The sequence below is a fragment of the Pelodiscus sinensis genome, chromosome 5 (genome assembly GCF_052426305.1).
Source record: "Pelodiscus sinensis isolate ZL-2025 chromosome 5, ASM5242630v1, whole genome shotgun sequence".
In the NCBI taxonomy this organism is placed as follows: domain Eukaryota; kingdom Metazoa; phylum Chordata; order Testudines; family Trionychidae; genus Pelodiscus; species Pelodiscus sinensis.
In genome coordinates, this window is record NC_143056.1 from 136603506 (window position 1) to 136624607 (window position 21102).

The window sequence follows — 21102 nt, forward strand, 5'->3', positions numbered from 1 at the left end:
GGTGCTGGTTTCTCTGGAATACGGTGTCCTTCTCAGCAGACGCTTGGCTCGAGGAGGAAGACGCAAGGTGGTAAGGTTTCTGGCTGCCTCTCATGTGTTTCTCTCTTGTTGCTCTCTCGTATTGGCCAATACGTTCTGTCTGTGTCTTTTGTCCTTGCTCTGGTTTTGCCGTGTCCTTGTACAGCACACTTGCAGGCATTCCAGGTGAGCATCGCCAAGGGTTAAGGGCTTAGGAGCCTACGGGAATTCTGCAGGTATGCCAGTCGCGCAAGGGAGAGCGGTGGTGCGTCATGGCTGACTGACTCAGTGTTCTTGTAGAGGGCCCGATACATAGGCGAGAGGAGGGAAAGGGCTAAAGGATAGAATTCCCACAGCCACAGTCCTTAGTGAGTGAGAGCTCACGCTGGGCTTTTTCTGCCGCCCTTGCAGAGGAATCAGTGCGGGGCCGTGGGCGGAGAAGAAACCGTCCGAGATGGACTTGAGCTGCCTGGACGTTATTCTCGGAACCAGTGAAGGGTCCTCAGCGTTCGGCCTTCCCATGGCTCTGTGTGGGTAAGAGATGCGTGCTTTGAAATCTTCAAGCGTCCTGGCAGTAGGTTTCTTCTGAGGCAGAGAGCTTCCTGCTGGTGCACGGAGCCTGGTGGCTTGGGGACTGGTGAAGGGGCAGTAGGCGATTCAATAGAGCGTGGATAGAGATTCAAGGCCTCCTTTTTCTCCGCGTTCCTGTAGTGGCAACGGGAGGAGGTGGCCGATGGCGGGAGGCTGCGGTGCGATGGTGGGAGAGGAAGCGATGCCACGTCCTTCCGGACTGAAACGCTAAGTTGTTTTTTTGTTTTTCCCCCTCTGCTGTGTTCGGTAGCGAGCGATAAGAAGTCAACCGTCCCGGTGTCCTCCCATCTGGGGATGGAACGGAAACGAGAACAGCGAGCTCGGGAGCTTGTTCGAAGCGAGGCGAGAACCGTCCGGCTGGGAGCGGAGCTGCCATCGCTGACACGGAGATAAGTGTCGGGTCTGGAAATCTCTCGGCTTACGGCCCACTCGGGTTTAGGAAGGGAAGTCACGTTTGCTTAGACAGCGAGTCCGAGCGGAGGTTCCCGAGGTGCTTCCTTGGTAGTGGGAGAAACAGGGCTCCCGTTTGTCAGGGGTGCTGGTTTCTCTGGAACACGGTGTCCTTCTCAGCAGACGCTTGGCTCGAGGAGGAAGACGCAAGGTGGTAAGGTTTCTGGCTGCCTCTCATGTGTTTCTCTCTTGTTGCTCTCTCGTATTGGCCAATACGTTCTGTCTGTGTCTTTTGTCCTTGCTCTGGTTTTGCCGTGTCCTTGTACAGCACACTTGCAGGCATTCCAGGTGAGCATCGCCAAGGGTTAAGGGCTTAGGAGCCTACGGGAATTCTGCAGGTATGCCAGTCGCGCAAGGGAGAGCGGTGGTGCGTCATGGCTGACTGACTCAGTGTTCTTGTAGAGGGCCCGATACATAGGCGAGAGGAGGGAAAGGGCTAAAGGATAGAATTCCCACAGCCACAGTCCTTAGTGAGTGAGAGCTCACGCTGGGCTTTTTCTGCCGCCCTTGCAGAGGAATCAGTGCGGGGCCATGGGCGGAGAAGAAACCGTCCGAGATGGACTTGAACTGCCTGGACGTGATTCTCGGAACACGTGAAGGGTCCTCAGCGTTCGGCCTTCCCATGGCACTGTGTGAGTAAGAGATGCGTGCTTTGAAATCTTCAAGCGTCCTGGCAGTAGGTTTCTTCTGAGGCAGCGAGCTTCCTGCTGGTGCACGGAGCCTGGTGGCTTGGGGACTGGTGAAAGGGCAGCAGGCGGTTCAACAGAGCTTGGATAGAGATTCAAGGCCTCCTTTCTCTCCGCGTTCCTGTAGTGGCAACGGCAGGGGATGGCCGATGGCGGGAGGCTGCGGTGCGATGGTGGGAGGAGAAGCACTGCCGCGTCCTTGTGGACTGAAACGCTAAGTTGTTTGGTTGGTTTTCCCCCTCTGCTGTGTTCGGTAGCGAGCGATAAGAAGTCAACCATCCCGATGTCCTCCCATCTGGGGATGGAACGGAAACGAGAACAGCGAGCTCGGGAGCTTGTTCGAAGCGAGGCGAGAACCGTCCGGCTGGGAGCGGAGCTGCCATCGCTGACACGGAGATAAGTATCGGGTCTGGAAATCTCTCGGCTTACGGCCCACTCGGGTCTAGGAAGGGAAGTCACGTTTGCTTAGACAGCGAGTCCGAGCGGAGGTTCCCGAGGAGCTTCCTTGGTAGTGGGAGAAACAGGGCTCCCGTTTGTCAGGGGTGCTGGTTTCTCTGGAATACGGTGTCCTTCTCAGCAGACGCTTGACTCGAGGAGGAAGACGCAAGGTGGTAAGGTTTCTGGCTGCCTCTCATGTGTTTCTCTCTTGTTGCTCTCTCGTATTGGCCAATACGTTCTGTCTCTCTGTTTGTGTCTGTGTCTTTTGTCCTTGCTCTGGTTTTGCCGTGTCCTTGTACAGCACACTTGCAGGCATTCCAGGTGAGCATCGCCAAGGGCTAAGGGCTCAGGAGCCAACGGGAATTCTGCAGGTATGCCAGTCGCGCAAGGGAGAGCGGTGGTGCGTCATGGCTGACTGACTCAGTGTTCTTGTAGAGGGCCCGATACATAGGCGAGAGGAGGGAAAGGGCTAAAGGATAGAATTCCCACAGCCACAGTCCTTAGTGAGTGAGAGCTCACGCTGGGCTTTTTCTGCCGCCCTTGCAGAGGAATCAGTGCGGGGCCGTGGGCGGAGAAGAAACCGTCCGAGATGGACTTGAGCTGCCTGGACGTTATTCTCGGAACCAGTGAAGGGTCCTCAGCGTTCGGCCTTCCCATGGCTCTGTGTGGGTAAGAGATGCGTGCTTTGAAATCTTCAAGCGTCCTGGCAGTAGGTTTCTTCTGAGGCAGAGAGCTTCCTGCTGGTGCACGGAGCCTGGTGGCTTGGGGACTGGTGAAGGGGCAGTAGGCGATTCAATAGAGCGTGGATAGAGATTCAAGGCCTCCTTTTTCTCCGCGTTCCTGTAGTGGCAACGGGAGGAGGTGGCCGATGGCGGGAGGCTGCGGTGCGATGGTGGGAGAGGAAGCGATGCCACGTCCTTCCGGACTGAAACGCTAAGTTGTTTTTTTGTTTTTCCCCCTCTGCTGTGTTCGGTAGCGAGCGATAAGAAGTCAACCGTCCCGGTGTCCTCCCGTCTGGGGATGGAACGGAAACGAGAACAGCGAGCTCGGCAGCTTGTTCGAAGCGAGGCGAGAACCGTCCGGCTGGGAGCGGAGCTGCCATCGCTGACACGGAGATAAGTGTCGGGTCTGGAAATCTCTCGGCTTACGGCCCACTCGGGTCTAGGAAGGGAAGTCACGTTTGCTTAGACAGCGAGTCCGAGCGGAGGTTCCCGAGGTGCTTCCTTGGTAGTGGGAGAAACAGGGCTCCCGTTTGTCAGGGGTGCTGGTTTCTCTGGAACACGGTGTCCTTCTCAGCAGACGCTTGGCTCGAGGAGGAAGACGCAAGGTGGTAAGGTTTCTGGCTGCCTCTCATGTGTTTCTCTCTTGTTGCTCTCTCGTATTGGCCAATACGTTCTGTCTGTGTCTTTTGTCCTTGCTCTGGTTTTGCCGTGTCCTTGTACAGCACACTTGCAGGCATTCCAGGTGAGCATCGCCAAGGGTTAAGGGCTTAGGAGCCTACGGGAATTCTGCAGGTATGCCAGTCGCGCAAGGGAGAGCGGTGGTGCGTCATGGCTGACTGACTCAGTGTTCTTGTAGAGGGCCCGATACATAGGCGAGAGGAGGGAAAGGGCTAAAGGATAGAATTCCCACAGCCACAGTCCTTAGTGAGTGAGAGCTCACGCTGGGCTTTTTCTGCCGCCCTTGCAGAGGAATCAGTGCGGGGCCATGGGCGGAGAAGAAACCGTCCGAGATGGACTTGAACTGCCTGGACGTGATTCTCGGAACACGTGAAGGGTCCTCAGCGTTCGGCCTTCCCATGGCACTGTGTGAGTAAGAGATGCGTGCTTTGAAATCTTCAAGCGTCCTGGCAGTAGGTTTCTTCTGAGGCAGCGAGCTTCCTGCTGGTGCACGGAGCCTGGTGGCTTGGGGACTGGTGAAAGGGCAGCAGGCGGTTCAACAGAGCTTGGATAGAGATTCAAGGCCTCCTTTCTCTCCGCGTTCCTGTAGTGGCAACGGCAGGGGATGGCCGATGGCGGGAGGCTGCGGTGCGATGGTGGGAGGAGAAGCACTGCCGCGTCCTTGTGGACTGAAACGCTAAGTTGTTTGGTTGGTTTTCCCCCTCTGCTGTGTTCGGTAGCGAGCGATAAGAAGTCAACCATCCCGATGTCCTCCCATCTGGGGATGGAACGGAAACGAGAACAGCGAGCTCTGGAGCTTGTTCGAAGCGAGGCGAGAACCGTCGGGCTGGGAGCGGAGCTGCCATCGCTGACACGGAGATAAGTGTCGGGTCTGGAAATCTCTCGGCTTACGGCCCACTCGGGTCTAGGAAGGGAAGTCACGTTTGCTTAGACAGCGAGTCCGAGCGGAGGTTCCCGAGGTGCTTCCTTGGTAGTGGGAGAAACAGGGCTCCCGTTTGTCAGGGGTGCTGGTTTCTCTGGAACACGGTGTCCTTCTCAGCAGACCCTTGGCTCGAGGAGGAAGACGCAAGGTGGTAAGGTTTCTGGCTGCCTCTCATGTGTTTCTCTCTTGTTGCTCTCTCGTATTGGCCAATACGTTCTGTCTGTCTGTTTGAGTCTGTGTCTTTTGTCCTTGCTATGGTTTTGCCGTGTCCTTGTACAGCACACTTGCAGGCATTCCAGGTGAGCATCGCCAAGTGCTAAGGGCTCAGGAGCCAACGGGAATTCTGCAGGTATGCCAGTCGCGCAAGGGAGAGCGGTGGTGCGTCATGGCTGACTGACTCAGTGTTCTTGTAGAGGGCCCGATACATAGGCGAGAGGAGGGAAAGGGCTAAAGGATAGAATTCCCACAGCCACAGTCCTTAGTGAGTGAGTGCTCACGCTGGGCTTTTTCTGCCGCCCTTGCAGAGGAATCAGTGCGGGGCCGTGGGCGGAGAAGAAACCGTCCGAGATGGACTTGAGCTGCCTGGACGTTATTCTCGGAACACGTGAAGGGTCCTCAGCGTTCGGCCTTCCCATGGCTCTGTGTGAGTAAGAGATGCGTGCTTTGAAATCTTCAAGCGTCCTGGCAGTAGGTTTCTTCTGAGGCAGCGAGCTTCCTGCTGTTGAACGGAACCTGGTGGCTTTGGGACTGGTGAAAGGGCAGTAGGCGGTTCAACAGAGCGTGCATAGAGATTCAAGGTCTCCTTTTTCTCTGCGTTCCTATAGTGGCAACGGCAGGGGATGGCGGGAGGCTGCGGTGCGATGGTGGGAGGAGAAGCAATGCCGCGTCCTTGTGGACTGAAACGCTATGTTTGGTTGGTTTTCCCCCTCTGCTGTGTTCGGTAGCGAGCGATAAGAAGTCAACCATCCCGATGTCCTCCCATCTGGGGATGGAACGGAAACGAGAACAGCGAGCTCGGGAGCTTGTTCGAAGCGAGGCGAGAACCGTCTGGCTGGGAGCGGAGCTGCCATCGCAGACACGGAGATAAGTATCGGGTCTGGAAATCTCTCGGCTTACGGCCCACTCGGGTCTAGGAAGGGAAGTCACGTTTGCTTAGACAGCGAGTCCGAGCGGAGGTTCCCGAGGTGCTTCCTTGGTAGTGGGAGAAACAGGGCTCCCGTTTGTCAGGGGTGCTGGTTTCTCTGGAACACGGTGTCCTTCTCAGCAGACGCTTGGCTCGAGGAGGAAGACGCAAGGTGGTAAGGTTTCTGGCTGCCTCTCATGTGTTTCTCTCTTGTTGCTCTCTCGTATTGGCCAATACGTTCTGTCTGTCTGTTTGTGTCTGTGTCTTTTGTCCTTGCTCTGGTTTTGCCGTGTCTTTGTACAGCACACTTGCAGGCATTCCAGGTGAGCATCGCCAAGGGCTAAGGGCTCAGGAGCCAACGGGAATTCTGCAGGTACGCCAGTCATGCAAGGGAGAGCGGTGGTGCGTCATGGCTGACTGACTCAGTGTTCTTGTAGAGGGCCCGATACATAGGCGAGAGGGGGGAAAGGGCTAAAGGATAGAATTCCCACAGCCACAGTCCTTAGTGAGTGAGAGCTCACGCTGGGCTTTTTCTGCCGCCCTTGCAGAGGAATCAGTGCGGGGCCGTGGGCGGAGAAGAAACCGTCCGAGATGGACTTGAGCTGCCTGGACGTTATTCTCGGAACCAGTGAAGGGTCCTCAGCGTTCGGCCTTCCCATGGCTCTGTGTGGGTAAGAGATGCGTGCTTTGAAATCTTCAAGCGTCCTGGCAGTAGGTTTCTTCTGAGGCAGAGAGCTTCCTGCTGGTGCACGGAGCCTGGTGGCTTGGGGACTGGTGAAGGGGCAGTAGGCGATTCAATGGAGCGTGGATAGAGATTCAAGGCCTCCTTTTTCTCCGCGTTCCTGTAGTGGCAACGGGAGGAGGTGGCCGATGGCGGGAGGCTGCGGTGCGATGGTGGGAGAGGAAGCGATGCCACGTCCTTCCGGACTGAAACGCTAAGTTGTTTTTTTGTTTTTCCCCCTCTGCTGTGTTCGGTAGCGAGCGATAAGAAGTCAACCGTCCCGGTGTCCTCCCGTCTGGGGATGGAACGGAAACGAGAACAGCGAGCTCGGGAGCTTGTTCGAAGCGAGGCGAGAACCGTCGGGCTGGGAGCGGAGCTGCCATCGCTGACACGGAGATAAGTGTCGGGTCTGGAAATCTCTCGGCTTACGGCCCACTCGGGTCTAGGAAGGGAAGTCACGTTTGCTTAGACAGCGAGTCCGAGCGGAGGTTCCCGAGGTGCTTCCTTGGTAGTGGGAGAAACAGGGCTCCCGTTTGTCAGGGGTGCTGGTTTCTCTGGAACACGGTGTCCTTCTCAGCAGACGCTTGGCTCGAGGAGGAAGACGCAAGGTGGTAAGGTTTCTGGCTGCCTCTCATGTGTTTCTCTCTTGTTGCTCTCTCGTATTGGCCAATACGTTCTGTCTGTGTCTTTTGTCCTTGCTCTGGTTTTGCCGTGTCCTTGTACAGCACACTTGCAGGCATTCCAGGTGAGCATCGCCAAGGGCTAAGGGCTCAGGAGCCAACGGGAATTCTGCAGGTATGCCAGTCGCGCAAGGGAGAGCGGTGGTGCGTCATGGCTGACTGACTCAGTGTTCTTGTAGAGGGCCCGATACATAGGCGAGAGGAGGGAAAGGGCTAAAGGATAGAATTCCCACAGCCACAGTCCTTAGTGAGTGAGAGCTCACGCTGGGCTTTTTCTGCCGCCCTTGCAGAGGAATCAGTGCGGGGCCGTGGGCGGAGAAGAAACCGTCCGAGATGGACTTGAGCTGCCTGGACGTTATTCTCGGAACACGTGAAGGGTCCTCAGCGTTCGGCCTTCCCATGGCTCTGTGTGAGTAAGAGATGCGTGCTTTGAAATCTTCAAGCGTCCTGGCAGTAGGTTTCTTCTGAGGCAGCGAGCTTCCTGCTGTTCAACGGAACCTGGTGGCTTTGGGACTGGTGAAAGGGCAGTAGGCGGTTCAGCAGAGCGTGCATAGAGATTCAAGGCCTCCTTTTTCTCCGCGTTCCTGTAGTGGCAACGGGAGGAGGTGGCCGATGGCGGGAGGCTGCGGTGCGATGGTGGGAGAGGAAGCGATGCCACGTCCTTCCGGACTGAAACGCTAAGTTGTTTTTTTGTTTTTCCCCCTCTGCTGTGTTCGGTAGCGAGCGATAAGAAGTCAACCGTCCCGGTGTCCTCCCGTCTGGGGATGGAACGGAAACGAGAACAGCGAGCTCGGGAGCTTGTTCGAAGCGAGGCGAGAACCGTCGGGCTGGGAGCGGAGCTGCCATCGCTGACACGGAGATAAGTGTCGGGTCTGGAAATCTCTCGGCTTACGGCCCACTCGGGTCTAGGAAGGGAAGTCACGTTTGCTTAGACAGCGAGTCCGAGCGGAGGTTCCCGAGGTGCTTCCTTGGTAGTGGGAGAAACAGGGCTCCCGTTTGTCAGGGGTGCTGGTTTCTCTGGAACACGGTGTCCTTCTCAGCAGACCCTTGGCTCGAGGAGGAAGACGCAAGGTGGTAAGGTTTCTGGCTGCCTCTCATGTGTTTCTCTCTTGTTGCTCTCTCGTATTGGCCAATACGTTCTGTCTGTGTCTTTTGTCCTTGCTCTGGTTTTGCCGTGTCCTTGTACAGCACACTTGCAGGCATTCCAGGTGAGCATCGCCAAGGGTTAAGGGCTTAGGAGCCTACGGGAATTCTGCAGGTATGCCAGTCGCGCAAGGGAGAGTGGTGGTGCGTCATGGCTGACTGACTCAGTGTTCTTGTAGAGGGCCCGATACATAGGCGAGAGGAGGGAAAGGGCTAAAGGATAGAATTCCCACAGCCACAGTCCTTAGTGAGTGAGAGCTCACGCTGGGCTTTTTCTGCCGCCCTTGCAGAGGAATCAGTGCGGGGCCGTGGGCGGAGAAGAAACCGTCCGAGATGGACTTGAACTGCCTGGACGTGATTCTCGGAACACGTGAAGGGTCCTCAGCGTTCGGCCTTCCCATGGCACTGTGTGAGTAAGAGATGCGTGCTTTGAAATCTTCAAGCGTCCTGGCAGTAGGTTTCTTCTGAGGCAGCGAGCTTCCTGCTGGTGCACGGAGCCTGGTGGCTTGGGGACTGGTGAAAGGGCAGCAGGCGGTTCAACAGAGCTTGGATAGAGATTCAAGGCCTCCTTTCTCTCCGCGTTCCTGTAGTGGCAACGGCAGGGGATGGCCGATGGCGGGAGGCTGCGGTGCGATGGTGGGAGGAGAAGCAATGCCGCGTCCTTGTGGACTGAAACGCTAAGTTGTTTGGTTGGTTTTCCCCCTCTGCTGTGTTCGGTAGCGAGCGATAAGAAGTCAACCATCCCGATGTCCTCCCATCTGGGGATGGAACGGAAACGAGAACAGCGAGCTCTGGAGCTTGTTCGAAGCGAGGCGAGAACCGTCCGGCTGGCAGCGGAGCTGCCATCGCTGACACGGAGATAAGTATCGGGTCTGGAAATCTCTCGGCTTACGGCCCACTCGGGTCTAGGAAGGGAAGTCACGTTTGCTTAGACAGCGAGTCCGAGCGGAGGTTCCCGAGGTGCTTCCTTGGTAGTGGGAGAAACAGGGCTCCCGTTTGTCAGGGGTGCTGGTTTCTCTGGAACACGGTGTCCTTCTCAGCAGACGCTTGGACTCGAGGAGGAAGACGCAAGGTGGTAAGGTTTCTGGCTGCCTCTCATCTGTTTCTCTCTTGTTGCTCTCTCGTATTGGCCAATACGTTCTGTCTGTCTGTTTGAGTCTGTGTCTTTTGTCCTTGCTCTGGTTTTGCCGTGTCCTTGTTCAGCACACTTGCAGGCATTCCAGGTGAGCATCGCCAAGGGCTAAGGGCTCAGGATCCAACGGGAATTTTGCAGGTATGCCAGTCGCGCAAGGGAGAGCGGTGGTGCGTCATGGCTGACTGACTCAGTGTTCTTGTAGAGGGCCCGATACATAGGCGAGAGGAGGGAAAGGGCTAAAGGATAGAATTCCCACAGCCACAGTCCTTAGTGAGTGAGTGCTCACGCTGGGCTTTTTCTGCCGCCCTTGCAGAGGAATCAGTGCGGGGCCGTGGGCGGAGAAGAAACCGTCCGAGATGGACTTGAGCTGCCTGGACGTTATTCTCGGAACACGTGAAGGGTCCTCAGCGTTCGGCCTTCCCATGGCTCTGTGTGAGTAAGAGATGCGTGCTTTGAAATCTTCAAGCGTCCTGGCAGTAGGTTTCTTCTGAGGCAGCGAGCTTCCTGCTGTTGAACGGAACCTGGTGGCTTTGGGACTGGTGAAAGGGCAGTAGGCGGTTCAACAGAGCGTGCATAGAGATTCAAGGTCTCCTTTTTCTCTGCGTTCCTATAGTGGCAACGGCAGGGGATGGCCGATGGCGGGAGGCTGCGGTGCGATGGTGGGAGGAGAAGCAATGCCGCGTCCTTGTGGACTGAAACGCTATGTTTGGTTGGTTTTCCCCCTCTGCTGTGTTCGGTAGCGAGCGATAAGAAGTCAACCATCCCGATGTCCTCCCATCTGGGGATGGAACGGAAACGAGAACAGCGAGCTCGGGAGCTTGTTCGAAGCGAGGCGAGAACCGTCTGGCTGGGAGCGGAGCTGCCATCGCTGACACAGAGATAAGTATCGGGTCTGGAAATCTCTCGGCTTACGGCCCACTCGGGTCTAGGAAGGGAAGTCACGTTTGCTTAGACAGCGAGTCCGAGCGGAGGTTCCCGAGGTGCTTCCTTGGTAGTGGGAGAAACAGGGCTCCCGTTTGTCAGGGGTGCTGGTTTCTCTGGAACACGGTGTCCTTCTCAGCAGACGCTTGGCTCGAGGAGGAAGACGCAAGGTGGTAAGGTTTCTGGCTGCCTCTCATGTGTTTCTCTCTTGTTGCTCTCTCGTATTGGCCAATACGTTCTGTCTCTCTGTTTGTGTCTGTGTCTTTTGTCCTTGCTCTGGTTTTGCCGTGTCTTTGTACAGCACACTTGCAGGCATTCCAGGTGAGCATCGCCAAGGGCTAAGGGCTCAGGAGCCAACGGGAATTCTGCAGGTACGCCAGTCATGCAAGGGAGAGCGGTGGTGCGTCATGGCTGACTGACTCAGTGTTCTTGTAGAGGGCCCGATACATAGGCGAGAGGGGGGAAAGGGCTAAAGGATAGAATTCCCACAGCCACAGTCCTTAGTGAGTGAGAGCTCACGCTGGGCTTTTTCTGCCGCCCTTGCAGAGGAATCAGTGCGGGGCCGTGGGCGGAGAAGAAACCGTCCGAGATGGACTTGAGCTACCTGGACGTTATTCTCGGAACCAGTGAAGGGTCCTCAGCGTTCGGCCTTCCCATGGCTCTGTGTGGGTAAGAGATGCGTGCTTTGAAATCTTCAAGCGTCCTGGCAGTAGGTTTCTTCTGAGGCAGAGAGCTTCCTGCTGGTGCACGGAGCCTGGTGGCTTGGGGACTGGTGAAGGGGCAGTAGGCGATTCAATGGAGCGTGGATAGAGATTCAAGGCCTCCTTTTTCTCCGCGTTCCTGTAGTGGCAACGGGAGGAGGTGGCCGATGGCGGGAGGCTGCGGTGCGATGGTGGGAGAGGAAGCGATGCCACGTCCTTCCGGACTGAAACGCTAAGTTGTTTTTTTGTTTTTCCCCCTCTGCTGTGTTCGGTAGCGAGCGATAAGAAGTCAACCGTCCCGGTGTCCTCCCGTCTGGGGATGGAACGGAAACGAGAACAGCGAGCTCGGGAGCTTGTTCGAAGCGAGGCGAGAACCGTCGGGCTGGGAGCGGAGCTGCCATCGCTGACACGGAGATAAGTGTCGGGTCTGGAAATCTCTCGGCTTACGGCCCACTCGGGTCTAGGAAGGGAAGTCACGTTTGCTTAGACAGCGAGTCCGAGCGGAGGTTCCCGAGGTGCTTCCTTGGTAGTGGGAGAAACAGGGCTCCCGTTTGTCAGGGGTGCTGGTTTCTCTGGAACACGGTGTCCTTCTCAGCAGATGCTTGGCTCGAGGAGGAAGACGCAAGGTGGTAAGGTTTCTGGCTGCCTCTCATGTGTTTCTCTCTTGTTGCTCTCTCGTATTGGCCAATACGTTCTGTCTGTGTCTTTTGTCCTTGCTCTGGTTTTGCCGTGTCTTTGTACAGCACACTTGCAGGCATTCCAGGTGAGCATCGCCAAGGGCTAAGGGCTCAGGAGCCAACGGGATTTCTGCAGGTACGCCAGTCATGCAAGGGAGAGCGGTGGTGCGTCATGGCTGACTGACTCAGTGTTCTTGTAGAGGGCCCGATACATAGGCGAGAGGGGGGAAAGGGCTAAAGGATAGAATTCCCACAGCCACAGTCCTTAGTGAGGGAGAGCTCACGCTGGGCTTTTTCTGCCGCCCTTGCAGAGGAATCAGTGCGGGGCCGTGGGCGGAGAAGAAACCGTCCGAGATGGACTTGAGCTGCCTGGACGTTATTCTCGGAACCAGTGAAGGGTCCTCAGCGTTCGGCCTTCCCATGGCACTGTGTGAGTAAGAGATGCGTGCTTTGAAATCTTCAAGCGTCCTGGCAGTAGGTTTCTTCTGAGGCAGCGAGCTTCCTGCTGGTGCACGGAGCCTGGTGGCTTGGGGACTGGTGAAAGGGCAGCAGGCGGTTCAACAGAGCTTGGATAGAGATTCAAGGCCTCCTTTCTCGCCGCGTTCCTGTAGTGGCAACGGCAGGGGATGGCCGATGGCGGGAGGCTGCGGTGCGATGGTGGGAGGAGAAGCAATGCCGCGTCCTTGTGGACTGAAACGCTAAGTTGTTTGGTTGGTTTTCCCCCTCTGCTGTGTTCGGTAGCGAGCGATAAGAAGTCAACCATCCCGATGTCCTCCCATCTGGGGATGGAACGGAAATGAGAACAGCGAGCTCTGGAGCTTGTTCGAAGCGAGGCGAGAACCGTCCGGCTGGCAGCGGAGCTGCCATCGCTGACACGGAGATAAGTATCGGGTCTGGAAATCTCTCGGCTTACGGCCCACTCGGGTCTAGGAAGGGAAGTCACGTTTGCTTAGACAGCGAGTCCGAGCGGAGGTTCCCGAGGTGCTTCCTTGGTAGTGGGAGAAACAGGGCTCCCGTTTGTCAGGGGTGCTGGTTTCTCTGGAACACGGTGTCCTTCTCAGCAGACGCTTGGACTCGAGGAGGAAGACGCAAGGTGGTAAGGTTTCTGGCTGCCTCTCATGTGTTTCTCTCTTCTTGCTCTCTCGTATTGGCCAATACGTTCTGTCTGTCTGTTTGAGTCTGTGTCTTTTGTCCTTGCTCTGGTTTTGCCGTGTCCTTGCACAGCACACTTGCAGGCATTCCAGGTGAGCATCGCCAAGGGCTAAGGGCTCAGGAGCCAACGGGAATTCTGCAGGTATGCCAGTCGCGCAAGGGAGAGCGGTGGTGCGTCATGGCTGACTGACTCAGTATTCTTGTAGAGGGCCCGATACATAGGCGAGAGGAGGGAAAGGGCTAAAGGATAGAATTCCCACAGCCACAGTCCTTAGTGAGTGAGAGCTCACGCTGGGCTTTTTCTGCCGCCCTTGCAGAGGAATCAGTGCGGGGCCGTGGGCGGAGAAGAAACCGTCCGAGATGGACTTGAGCTGCCTGGACGTTATTCTCGGAACACGTGAAGGGTCCTCAGCGTTCGGCCTTCCCATGGCTCTGTGTGAGTAAGAGATGCGTGCTTTGAAATCTTCAAGCGTCCTGGCAGTAGGTTTCTTCTGAGGCAGCGAGCTTCCTGCTGTTGAACGGAACCTGGTGGCTTTGGGACTGGTGAAAGGGCAGTAGGCGGTTCAACAGAGCGTGCATAGAGATTCAAGGTCTCCTTTTTCTCTGCGTTCCTATAGTGGCAACGGCAGGGGATGGCCGATGGCGGGAGGCTGCGGTGCGATGGTGGGAGGAGAAGCAATGCCGCGTCCTTGTGGACTGAAACGCTATGTTGTTTGGTTGGTTTTCCCCCTCTGCTGTGTTCGGTAGCGAGCGATAAGAAGTCAACCATCCCGATGTCCTCCCATCTGGGGATGGAACGGAAACGAGAACAGCGAGCTCTGGAGCTTGTTCGAAGCGAGGCGAGAACCGTCCGGCTGGGAGCGGAGCTGCCATCGCTGACACGGAGATAAGTATCGGGTCTGGAAATCTCTCGGCTTACGGCCCACTCGGGTCTAGGAAGGGAAGTCACGTTTGCTTAGACAGCGAGTCCGAGCGGAGGTTCCCGAGGTGCTTCCTTGGTAGTGGGAGAAACAGGGCTCCCGTTTGTCAGGGGTGCTGGTTTCTCTGGAACACGGTGTCCTTCTCAGCAGACGCTTGGCTCGAGGAGGAAGACGCAAGGTGGTAAGGTTTCTGGCTGCCTCTCATGTGTTTCTCTCTTGTTGCTCTCTTGTATTGGCCAATACGTTCTGTCTGTGTCTTTTGTCCTTGCTCTGCTTGTGCCGTGTCCTTGTACAGCACACTTGCAGGCATTCCAGGTGAGCATCGCCAAGAGTTAAGGGCTTAGGAGCCAACGGGAATTCTGCAGGTACGCCAGTCGCGCAAGGGAGAGCGGTGGTGCGTCATGGCTGACTGACTCAGTGTTCTTGTAGAGGGCCCGATACATAGGCGAGAGGGGGGGGAAAGGGCTAAAGGATAGAATTCCCACAGCCACAGTCCTTAGTGAGTGAGAGCTCACGCTGGGCTTTTTCTGCCGCCCTTGCAGAGGAATCAGTGCGGGGCCGTGGGCGGAGAAGAAACCGTCCGAGATGGACTTGAGCTGCCTGGACGTGATTCTCGGAACACGTGAAGGGTCCTCAGCGTTCGGCCTTCCCATGGCTCTGTGTGAGTAAGAGATGCGTGCTTTGAAATCTTCAAGCGTCCTGGCAGTAGGTTTCTTCTGAGGCAGCAAGCTTCCTGCTGGTGCACGGAGCCTGGTGGCTTGGGGACTGGTGAAAGGGCAGTAGGCGGTTCAACAGAGCTTGGATAGAGATTCAAGGCTTCCTTTCTCTCCGCGTTCCTGTAGTGGCAATGGCAGGGGATGGCCACTGGTGGGAGGCTGCGGTGCGATGGTGGGAGGAGAAGCAATGCCGCGTCCTTGTGGACTGAAACGCTAAGTTGTTTGGTTGGTTTTCCCCCTCTGCTGTGTTCGGTAGCGAGCGATAAGAAGCCAACGCTCCCGGTGTCCTCCGGTTTGGGGATGGAACGGAAACGAGAACAGCGAGCTCGGGAGCTTGGTCGAAGCGAGGCGAGAACCGTCCGGCTGGGAGCGGAGCAGCCATCGCTGACACGGAGATAAGTATCGGGTCTGGAAATCTCTCGGCTTATGGCCCACGCGGGTCTAGGAAGGGAAGTCACATTTGCTTAGACAGCGAGTCCGAGCGGAGGTTCCACTCCCACAGTACTTTTCAACATCCCCCTCACACAACCTGCACCCCCACCAGTGCTCTTCCCTAGCCCATACTCCCTATTCCTGGTGTCCCTCAGTTTCCCTTCTTCTCTCCACAGACTCAGAGCAACCTGCACCCCTAGAGCATCCCTCCAATCATGGGGCCCATCAGCCCCTCTTTTTCCTCCCTAGAACACTCCCCCATCCTGCAGTCTATCCCTATCCCTACCTTTCCCCCATCTATAGGACCCTTAACCCCCGTTTCTTTCCTTCCCAACCCACAGTCCCTCCCCCCACACTCCCATCCCGCCTGCCATGTGACCCGCATCACTACCTTCACCCCAGTCCTCCTTCCACATGTAAGGACTCCCTCAACCACTCTCCTCTTCCTCCTCAATAACCCCCCATCCCATGCCATCCCACACTGCAGACCCTTCCAGTCCATCCTCCCATCCATTGGGTCCCAGCCCCCTTCTCTTCCTTTCTACACCCACATCCTATGGCAACCTGCACTCCTAACGCTGCCCTTCCTCCATCCATGCCTACACCCATACACAGTATGCGTGCTTTATTTTGTTTTGATAAACAACAGCAATCTCTCAACTGTAAAAGCTAGATTTTAATAAACAAATGTAGTTTGTGTAATTTCTAACAGCAGGAGGTTAGCGGGAGAAGTTGTGCGTATGTTACTCCTCATTGAGGGAATGGGCAAACGTATGAGCTTGCATTGTAGTGATTTCTCTCCCGCGTCAGATAATATTATTTTGGGTGTACTTTCCAGAGGGTAACTGCAATTGAGTGCTGGGCGAGTTCCTAGCTAAGCCTTACCGTAGAGAGCTGTTTGCAGACTCTGTGTTTCTACACTTGGTGCGTCCCTGCCTGCGTGGGCTCCCAGAGGCCAGAGAGCCTAAGTCAGCAAAACAGGGAGAGGCAGCCAAGGCTAGTGGAGCAAGTAGTCTGAGTGAAATCCCAGCACATCCGGTGGCATCCCAGAAGGAGGACCAAACCCATCAGAAGCTGGGCCTTTGAGAAAAGGTCTTTCCATGTACTGGGTAAGCTTGGAGACCTTTCAAGGCGTACCTGCTCCCGGCAGTGCACTTACTGCGTTACAGAAATGTTAACAGTGACACTCGGTGAATGGGATGTTAGCGTATAGTCGTGTATACGATTAACTGATAAGCCTGGGCTTATCAGTTAATCCTGACAGCTACACACGCTTCCCTCCCCCTTGCTGTCTCTAATACAGAGTTAGCAAGGGCTGGGGGGAGGTGAGAGGCTGTGCGCGTGGGGAGCTGGTCTCACGTTGCTGGATCTTGAGGGGAGCAGCCAGATCACTGATGCACCCATAGGTGGGGGTGTTGGCCCCAAAAATGATATAGAAGGGGGCCATGTGGGGTATTGAATGAGAGCTTGTTTGCTGATCTTGTGTACGCTATTTATGTGAGTGTATAATGTCTGTGAGAGTAGATAGGAATCTGTAATCTGTGTGGAAGCTGAATATTTCTCTGAATGTGGTTAAGCATTGCTATGGACAGGCTGAGTAGCGAAGCCCTGTGGGACAATGGCACTTGATGGCTCAAGGACACACCTAAAGCAGGAGGGCGGAGACCCAAGAGCTGCCAGCAGAGAGAGGCTGAGGACCAGGTGACCGGCTGAGACCAGAAGAGGCCAGGAAGGGGGTATAAAGAGGCCATGTGGTCGATGCCATTTTGGTTCTCAGCTCAGCACTTCATCCCAGAGGCAGCAGTGCAGGGATCGAAGAGCCCGGAAGACCTGTGAACCCATCCTGATCTTAGGATGTGCAATAAGAACTTTTAAACCAGCAGCTGCAACATCCCTGCTAGAGCCTGCATCGAGGACTGGGAGATTCGGTGCATGTAATGTACTGTACTTTAATAACCTTACTCTCATGCTTTTCTTTCTTATGTTAATAAACCTTTAGTTGTTAGATGCTAAAGGATTGACCCAGCGTGATTTGTGGGTAAGGTCCAAAGGATAAATTGGCCAGAGATCTGTGGCTGGTTTCTTGGAACCGGACAGAACTTGTTCGGGGTAGGTGGGATTGGGTGCTAGGACCCCCCACCTGTGTATAGGCCCGGGGCCATCTGGGGCACGGATATTACTGGAGTGTCGGAGGGGTTTTGCTCATGAGGCTTCAGGCAGGCTGCTGAAGCGCTCTGTGGGACTGGTTTGTGGCCTGTGTGGAGAGGTCACCAGTCGGGGGGCTGTAAGGAGCCCTGGATTTGAGCAATTCGCCCTGAGCGGACGCCCTCAGCTGTGCCCAGACACGGCCCAGTCCGTCACAGTAGCGTAGTCGGCAGGATCCACAGATCTTGGTCAATTGAGCTTTGGGATCAGGACCCCACGCTGTCTAAATTTGATTTTTAGTACTGAGAGTTTGGTTCGGTAAAGGGCAGCCGAAATGAGTCCGTGCCAGTATGAGAGCCTACATAGAGAGGCTCTGAAGGAGTTGTGCTCGGGGAGAGGCATTGCCTTTAGGAAAAGGGCCTCTAAACTAGATCTGGTAGGCTATGTCTAGACTGCAGGCTTCTTTCGAAAGAGGCTCTTTCGAAAGCATCTTTCAAAAGAGCCTCTTTCGAAAGATCGCGTCTAGATTGCAGGCGGATCTTTTGAAAGAGAAATCCGCTTTTTCGAAAGAGAGCACCCAGCGAGTCTGGATGCTCTCTTTCGAAGACGGCCTCTTTACATTGAAGAACGCCTTCCTTCGAAAGAGGAACTTTCGAAGGAAGGCGTTCTTCCTCGTGAAACGAGGTTTACCGCCATCGAAAGAAAAGCCGCGTTCTTTCGAAATAATTTCGAAAGAACGCGGCTTGAGTCTGGACGCAGGGGAAGTTTTTTCGGGAAAAGGCTACTTTTCCCGAAAAAAACCCTGAGTCTGGACACGGCCGTAGTGTTGTTACTAACCAGAGATGTGGATGAAAAGGAGCAGAAGCGAGCCAAGGAATCTGCTGAAAGAAGGCGGAAGGCAGATGAAGAAATTGCTAAGAGAAAGCAGGAGATGGATCGGGAACTTGAGAGGAGAAAAGCAGAACATGCAGAGAGAATGGCAGAGCATGCAAAGAAGATGGCCCTAGCCAAGGAGGAAAATGCTAGACTTGACCTCCAGCTTAAGAGACTAAAAGAACAAGAGAGACTGTATTCTCCTGAAGGTTCGATGTGTAACTCTGTGGGTATGCGGTGTGCTTATGATATGGCAGATGTATTTTGCCCAGCTGATGTGATGACCCAACCCAAAAGCATATGTGAATGCAAACCTTGTGTGTTACCTGTAGCTAACAGGGAGGTTTGGGAAGGAGGTGCATGTGGGAATGGAAAGTTTCCTGGAGCTGGTCAGTCTCCCTGTAACCAAGGGGAAAGTGTCTCTACATGTGTGCCTGTGGCAGATGGCTGTGTGTCTGTGCAGGGGGGCAGTAAGCCTGGGGGTGAGGGCCCGTCTGATGCCTCAGAGGTGAGGCTGGAATCAGAACCAGGGCAGGAAGAGCCCAGAAATCAGGGAAATGTTTCTCTGGAGCAGCCTGGAGTGGCTGGCCAGAGTGAAGTTTTAGTTGAGGAGTTGGTGGCTGGTGAGGTTGGTGGAATTGAAACTGCACAAGCTGAAATTGAGTTGTGTGAAGAAGCACAGTGTGTGCAAGCTGGCAATTTGGCTGGTGGAAGTAGCAGTGGGGCAGTAAAGGAAGCTGTCTCAGAGTCTAGCTGCAGGCCTGAAATTAGCCAGGGGTGTTGGGACAAGGGAGAAACTGTCTCTGGTTGTCTGTTCGTGTGTGGGGAAGAGTTTCTTCCTTTGTCTGAGGAAGGTGCCCCACAGCCTGTGAAGGCTGAGAGCAGTGTTGTTGTCCCAGAGGTGGGTCTGGATATGGCTAAGGCCCAGGAAGGGGGTGGCCCAAGGTTTGTGTCTGCTGGGGAGAGGGATGAGGTGACTCAGGTAGAGTCAGTCAGTGTTTTGCCAGAACCCCAGAGACCAGACAGTGGTGACCCCGATGTTGTGCCTGATGCTGCTGTGTTGCTGGAAGAGGGGGGAGCGACTCTGTGGGACCAGGGAGACCCCTTAGCCCGGGCACAAGGAGAGAATGAAGGACTGTTAACTCTGGAGCCTAATGATGGTGTGGAAGTTTACAGCCATCTAGAGAGCTGCAAAGGGGGAGAAGGTGCCTCTGACCCTGTATCTCGTGAGTCTGTCTGTGTGCCTGAGAGGGGATTGTTTGTGAATCCACCAGAGGGGCTGGAGATAACTCAGGGAGTAAGGGAATTGCAGGAGGAGTTGGTTGTGGCTCAGCAGGGCAAGGCTGCTGCAGAGCCAGGGAAGGGTGAACTGCTGCTTAAGGAAGCTCATAGGGAGGAGAGTCCTGGCAGTGTTTGTAGCAAGCAGTTTGCTGTGACTGAGGGAGGTGACAGGGCCTTGCTGGGAGAAGGCATTCAGGAGAAAGCTCTGCCTGTAAAAGGCAGCAGCTTCTTGTGTGAGGCACTTGTTTTGGTGCCTGGCGGACAGAATTTGTCTGTTAGCACTGACTCCACTGACTTGGGTTTAGGGAAACCCAGCGTGGATGGTGGTGGAGAGGTCTCAGAGGGACTGAGGGTTGTTCCAGATGAGGCAGGAGCAGCCAGAGAATTGGAGCAGGCTGATAACCCAGTGACCGTGTGTGACCAGCTTGCTGGGAAGTCAGTGTGTGTGGGACAGGATTGTTCCCAGGTGAAGGAGGAGAGTGGGAACTTAGTGTCTCAGATTCAGGAGAAGGGCTGGGTAGCTAAGTATGCAGAGCAGAACAGCTGTGTGGTCACTCTCCCTAGGATGCAGGAGATGGCAGTTATGCTCCCATCTCTGGACACGGTGGACACTCATAGTCTGTCAGGGAGGTTGATATCTGGTTCTATGTGGAAACAGAGGTTAGAGAGGGACAGAGGAGAGACTTGGGAGTCTACAGCTCACTGCTGTTACCCCACTGAGTGGGGGAAGGGGGAGAATTCCAGGGCCATTGTGAGCCAGGGAGTCACACCCAGCCAGCCCTTTGTCTTGGGCAGGCCAGAGGTTTCAGGCCTGGAGCCCAGAGGACAAGGGGGAGGGGCAGGACTTGCTTTGGTCAAGAAGATTTGCAGTTTAACCCTGAAGGGCCAAAACTGCAATGGTGTGGGGCCAGAGAAGGGGCCTGACGGAGAATGTCAATATGCACCTGATGTAGGATTGTTCTTGTTACTGATGTTAATTCTGGTAACCAATGTATTATTGTGGCAGAGAGTTGTAAAGGTATACAATGTGCATGATCTTATGGAAACACTTTGTAACTTGTCAGGAAATGTGCCCGGTGACAGACTGTACATAAAAGGACATTGTGATGTTATTTCATGCTTAACACTTGTAACTGGTCTTGGAACTTTTTACAGGACAAAAAGGGTTCCAGCCAGAAGGTCCTATGTGAGAAGGGAAACTGAGGCATGTCGTACCTCGGTGTTTTCGTACCTCGGTACCTTCGGTGGTCTGGACTGTCAGTGTCAGCGTCGTCTGGTCAGGGTTGTCCTGGCGCGCTCCTGACAGGACCTCTACTCCGTTGTTAAACTTTCGGCTGCGTGCGTAACAATCGGTACTCCCTTTATCTAGAGTGTTAGACCCCGTGCACTTGGGTCAACACAAGAGATCTCTGAGAGGCCCCGGAAATGACAGATGCAGGCAAGGTTTGAAATCAATCGAGCAGGTTTATTGTCAAATGCGAAGCTCTACCAGCTGGTAACAGAGATCAGTACAATGTTACACCACTGGGCACTATGGCCCGCATTGACAAGGTACCAACACCGGGCAGGCCTATTGCCATACAGGCAGTCCCCGGGTTACGTACAAGATAGGGACTGTAGGTTTGTTCTTAAGTTGAATCTGTATGTAAGTCGGAACTGGCGTCCAGATTCAGACACTGCTGAAACTGACCGCCAGTTCTGACTTACATACAGAATCAACTTAAGAACCCCAGGCGTCCCCAAGTCAGCTGCTGCTGAAACTGATCAGCAGCTGATTCCAGGAAGCCCGGGGCAGAGCAACTCTGCCTGGGGCTTCCTGTAGTCAGCGCTGGTCAGTTTCAGCAGAAGCTGACTTGGGGACGCCTGGGGCAGAGCAGCTGGGGTGCTACTGGACCAACCCAGCAGCACCCCATCTGCTCTGCCCCAGACGATCTGATTCAGCCGCTGCTGAAACTGACCAGCAGCGGCTGAATCAGG

General features: G+C 55.1%; 1 protein-coding gene across 6 annotated transcripts; it reads left to right on the forward strand.

Moving 5' to 3' along the window:
- Positions 1-3: 3 nt before the first annotated feature.
- Positions 4-20790, forward strand: LOC142823492 (uncharacterized). 6 transcript variants are annotated; one of them, XR_016349726.1, is made up of 15 exons: positions 4-552; positions 860-1691; positions 2003-2852; positions 3160-3991; positions 4303-5148; positions 5450-6299; positions 6607-7438; positions 7750-8581; positions 8893-9739; positions 10048-10897; positions 11205-12036; positions 12348-13194; positions 13506-14339; positions 14651-15935; positions 20281-20416. XR_016349726.1 is itself a non-coding variant. In XM_089778820.1 (14 exons), the coding sequence occupies exon 14, from the start codon at positions 17903-17905 to the stop codon at positions 20426-20428; it is 2526 nt and encodes an 841-aa protein (XP_089634946.1). In that variant the 5' UTR covers positions 1035-1691; positions 2003-2852; positions 3160-3991; positions 4303-5148; positions 5450-6299; positions 6607-7438; positions 7750-8581; positions 8893-9739; positions 10048-10897; positions 11205-12036; positions 12348-13194; positions 13506-14339; positions 14651-15935; positions 16404-17902; the 3' UTR covers positions 20429-20790. The 6 variants fall into 6 exon arrangements, 5 of the variants coding, with proteins under 5 accessions (XP_089634946.1, XP_089634945.1, XP_089634947.1 ...); XM_089778820.1 differs by lacking the exon at positions 4-552 and having other exon boundaries at positions 1035-1691; positions 16404-20790; XM_089778819.1 differs by lacking the exon at positions 4-552 and having other exon boundaries at positions 1035-1691; positions 14651-20790.
- Positions 20791-21102: the final 312 nt, after the last annotated feature.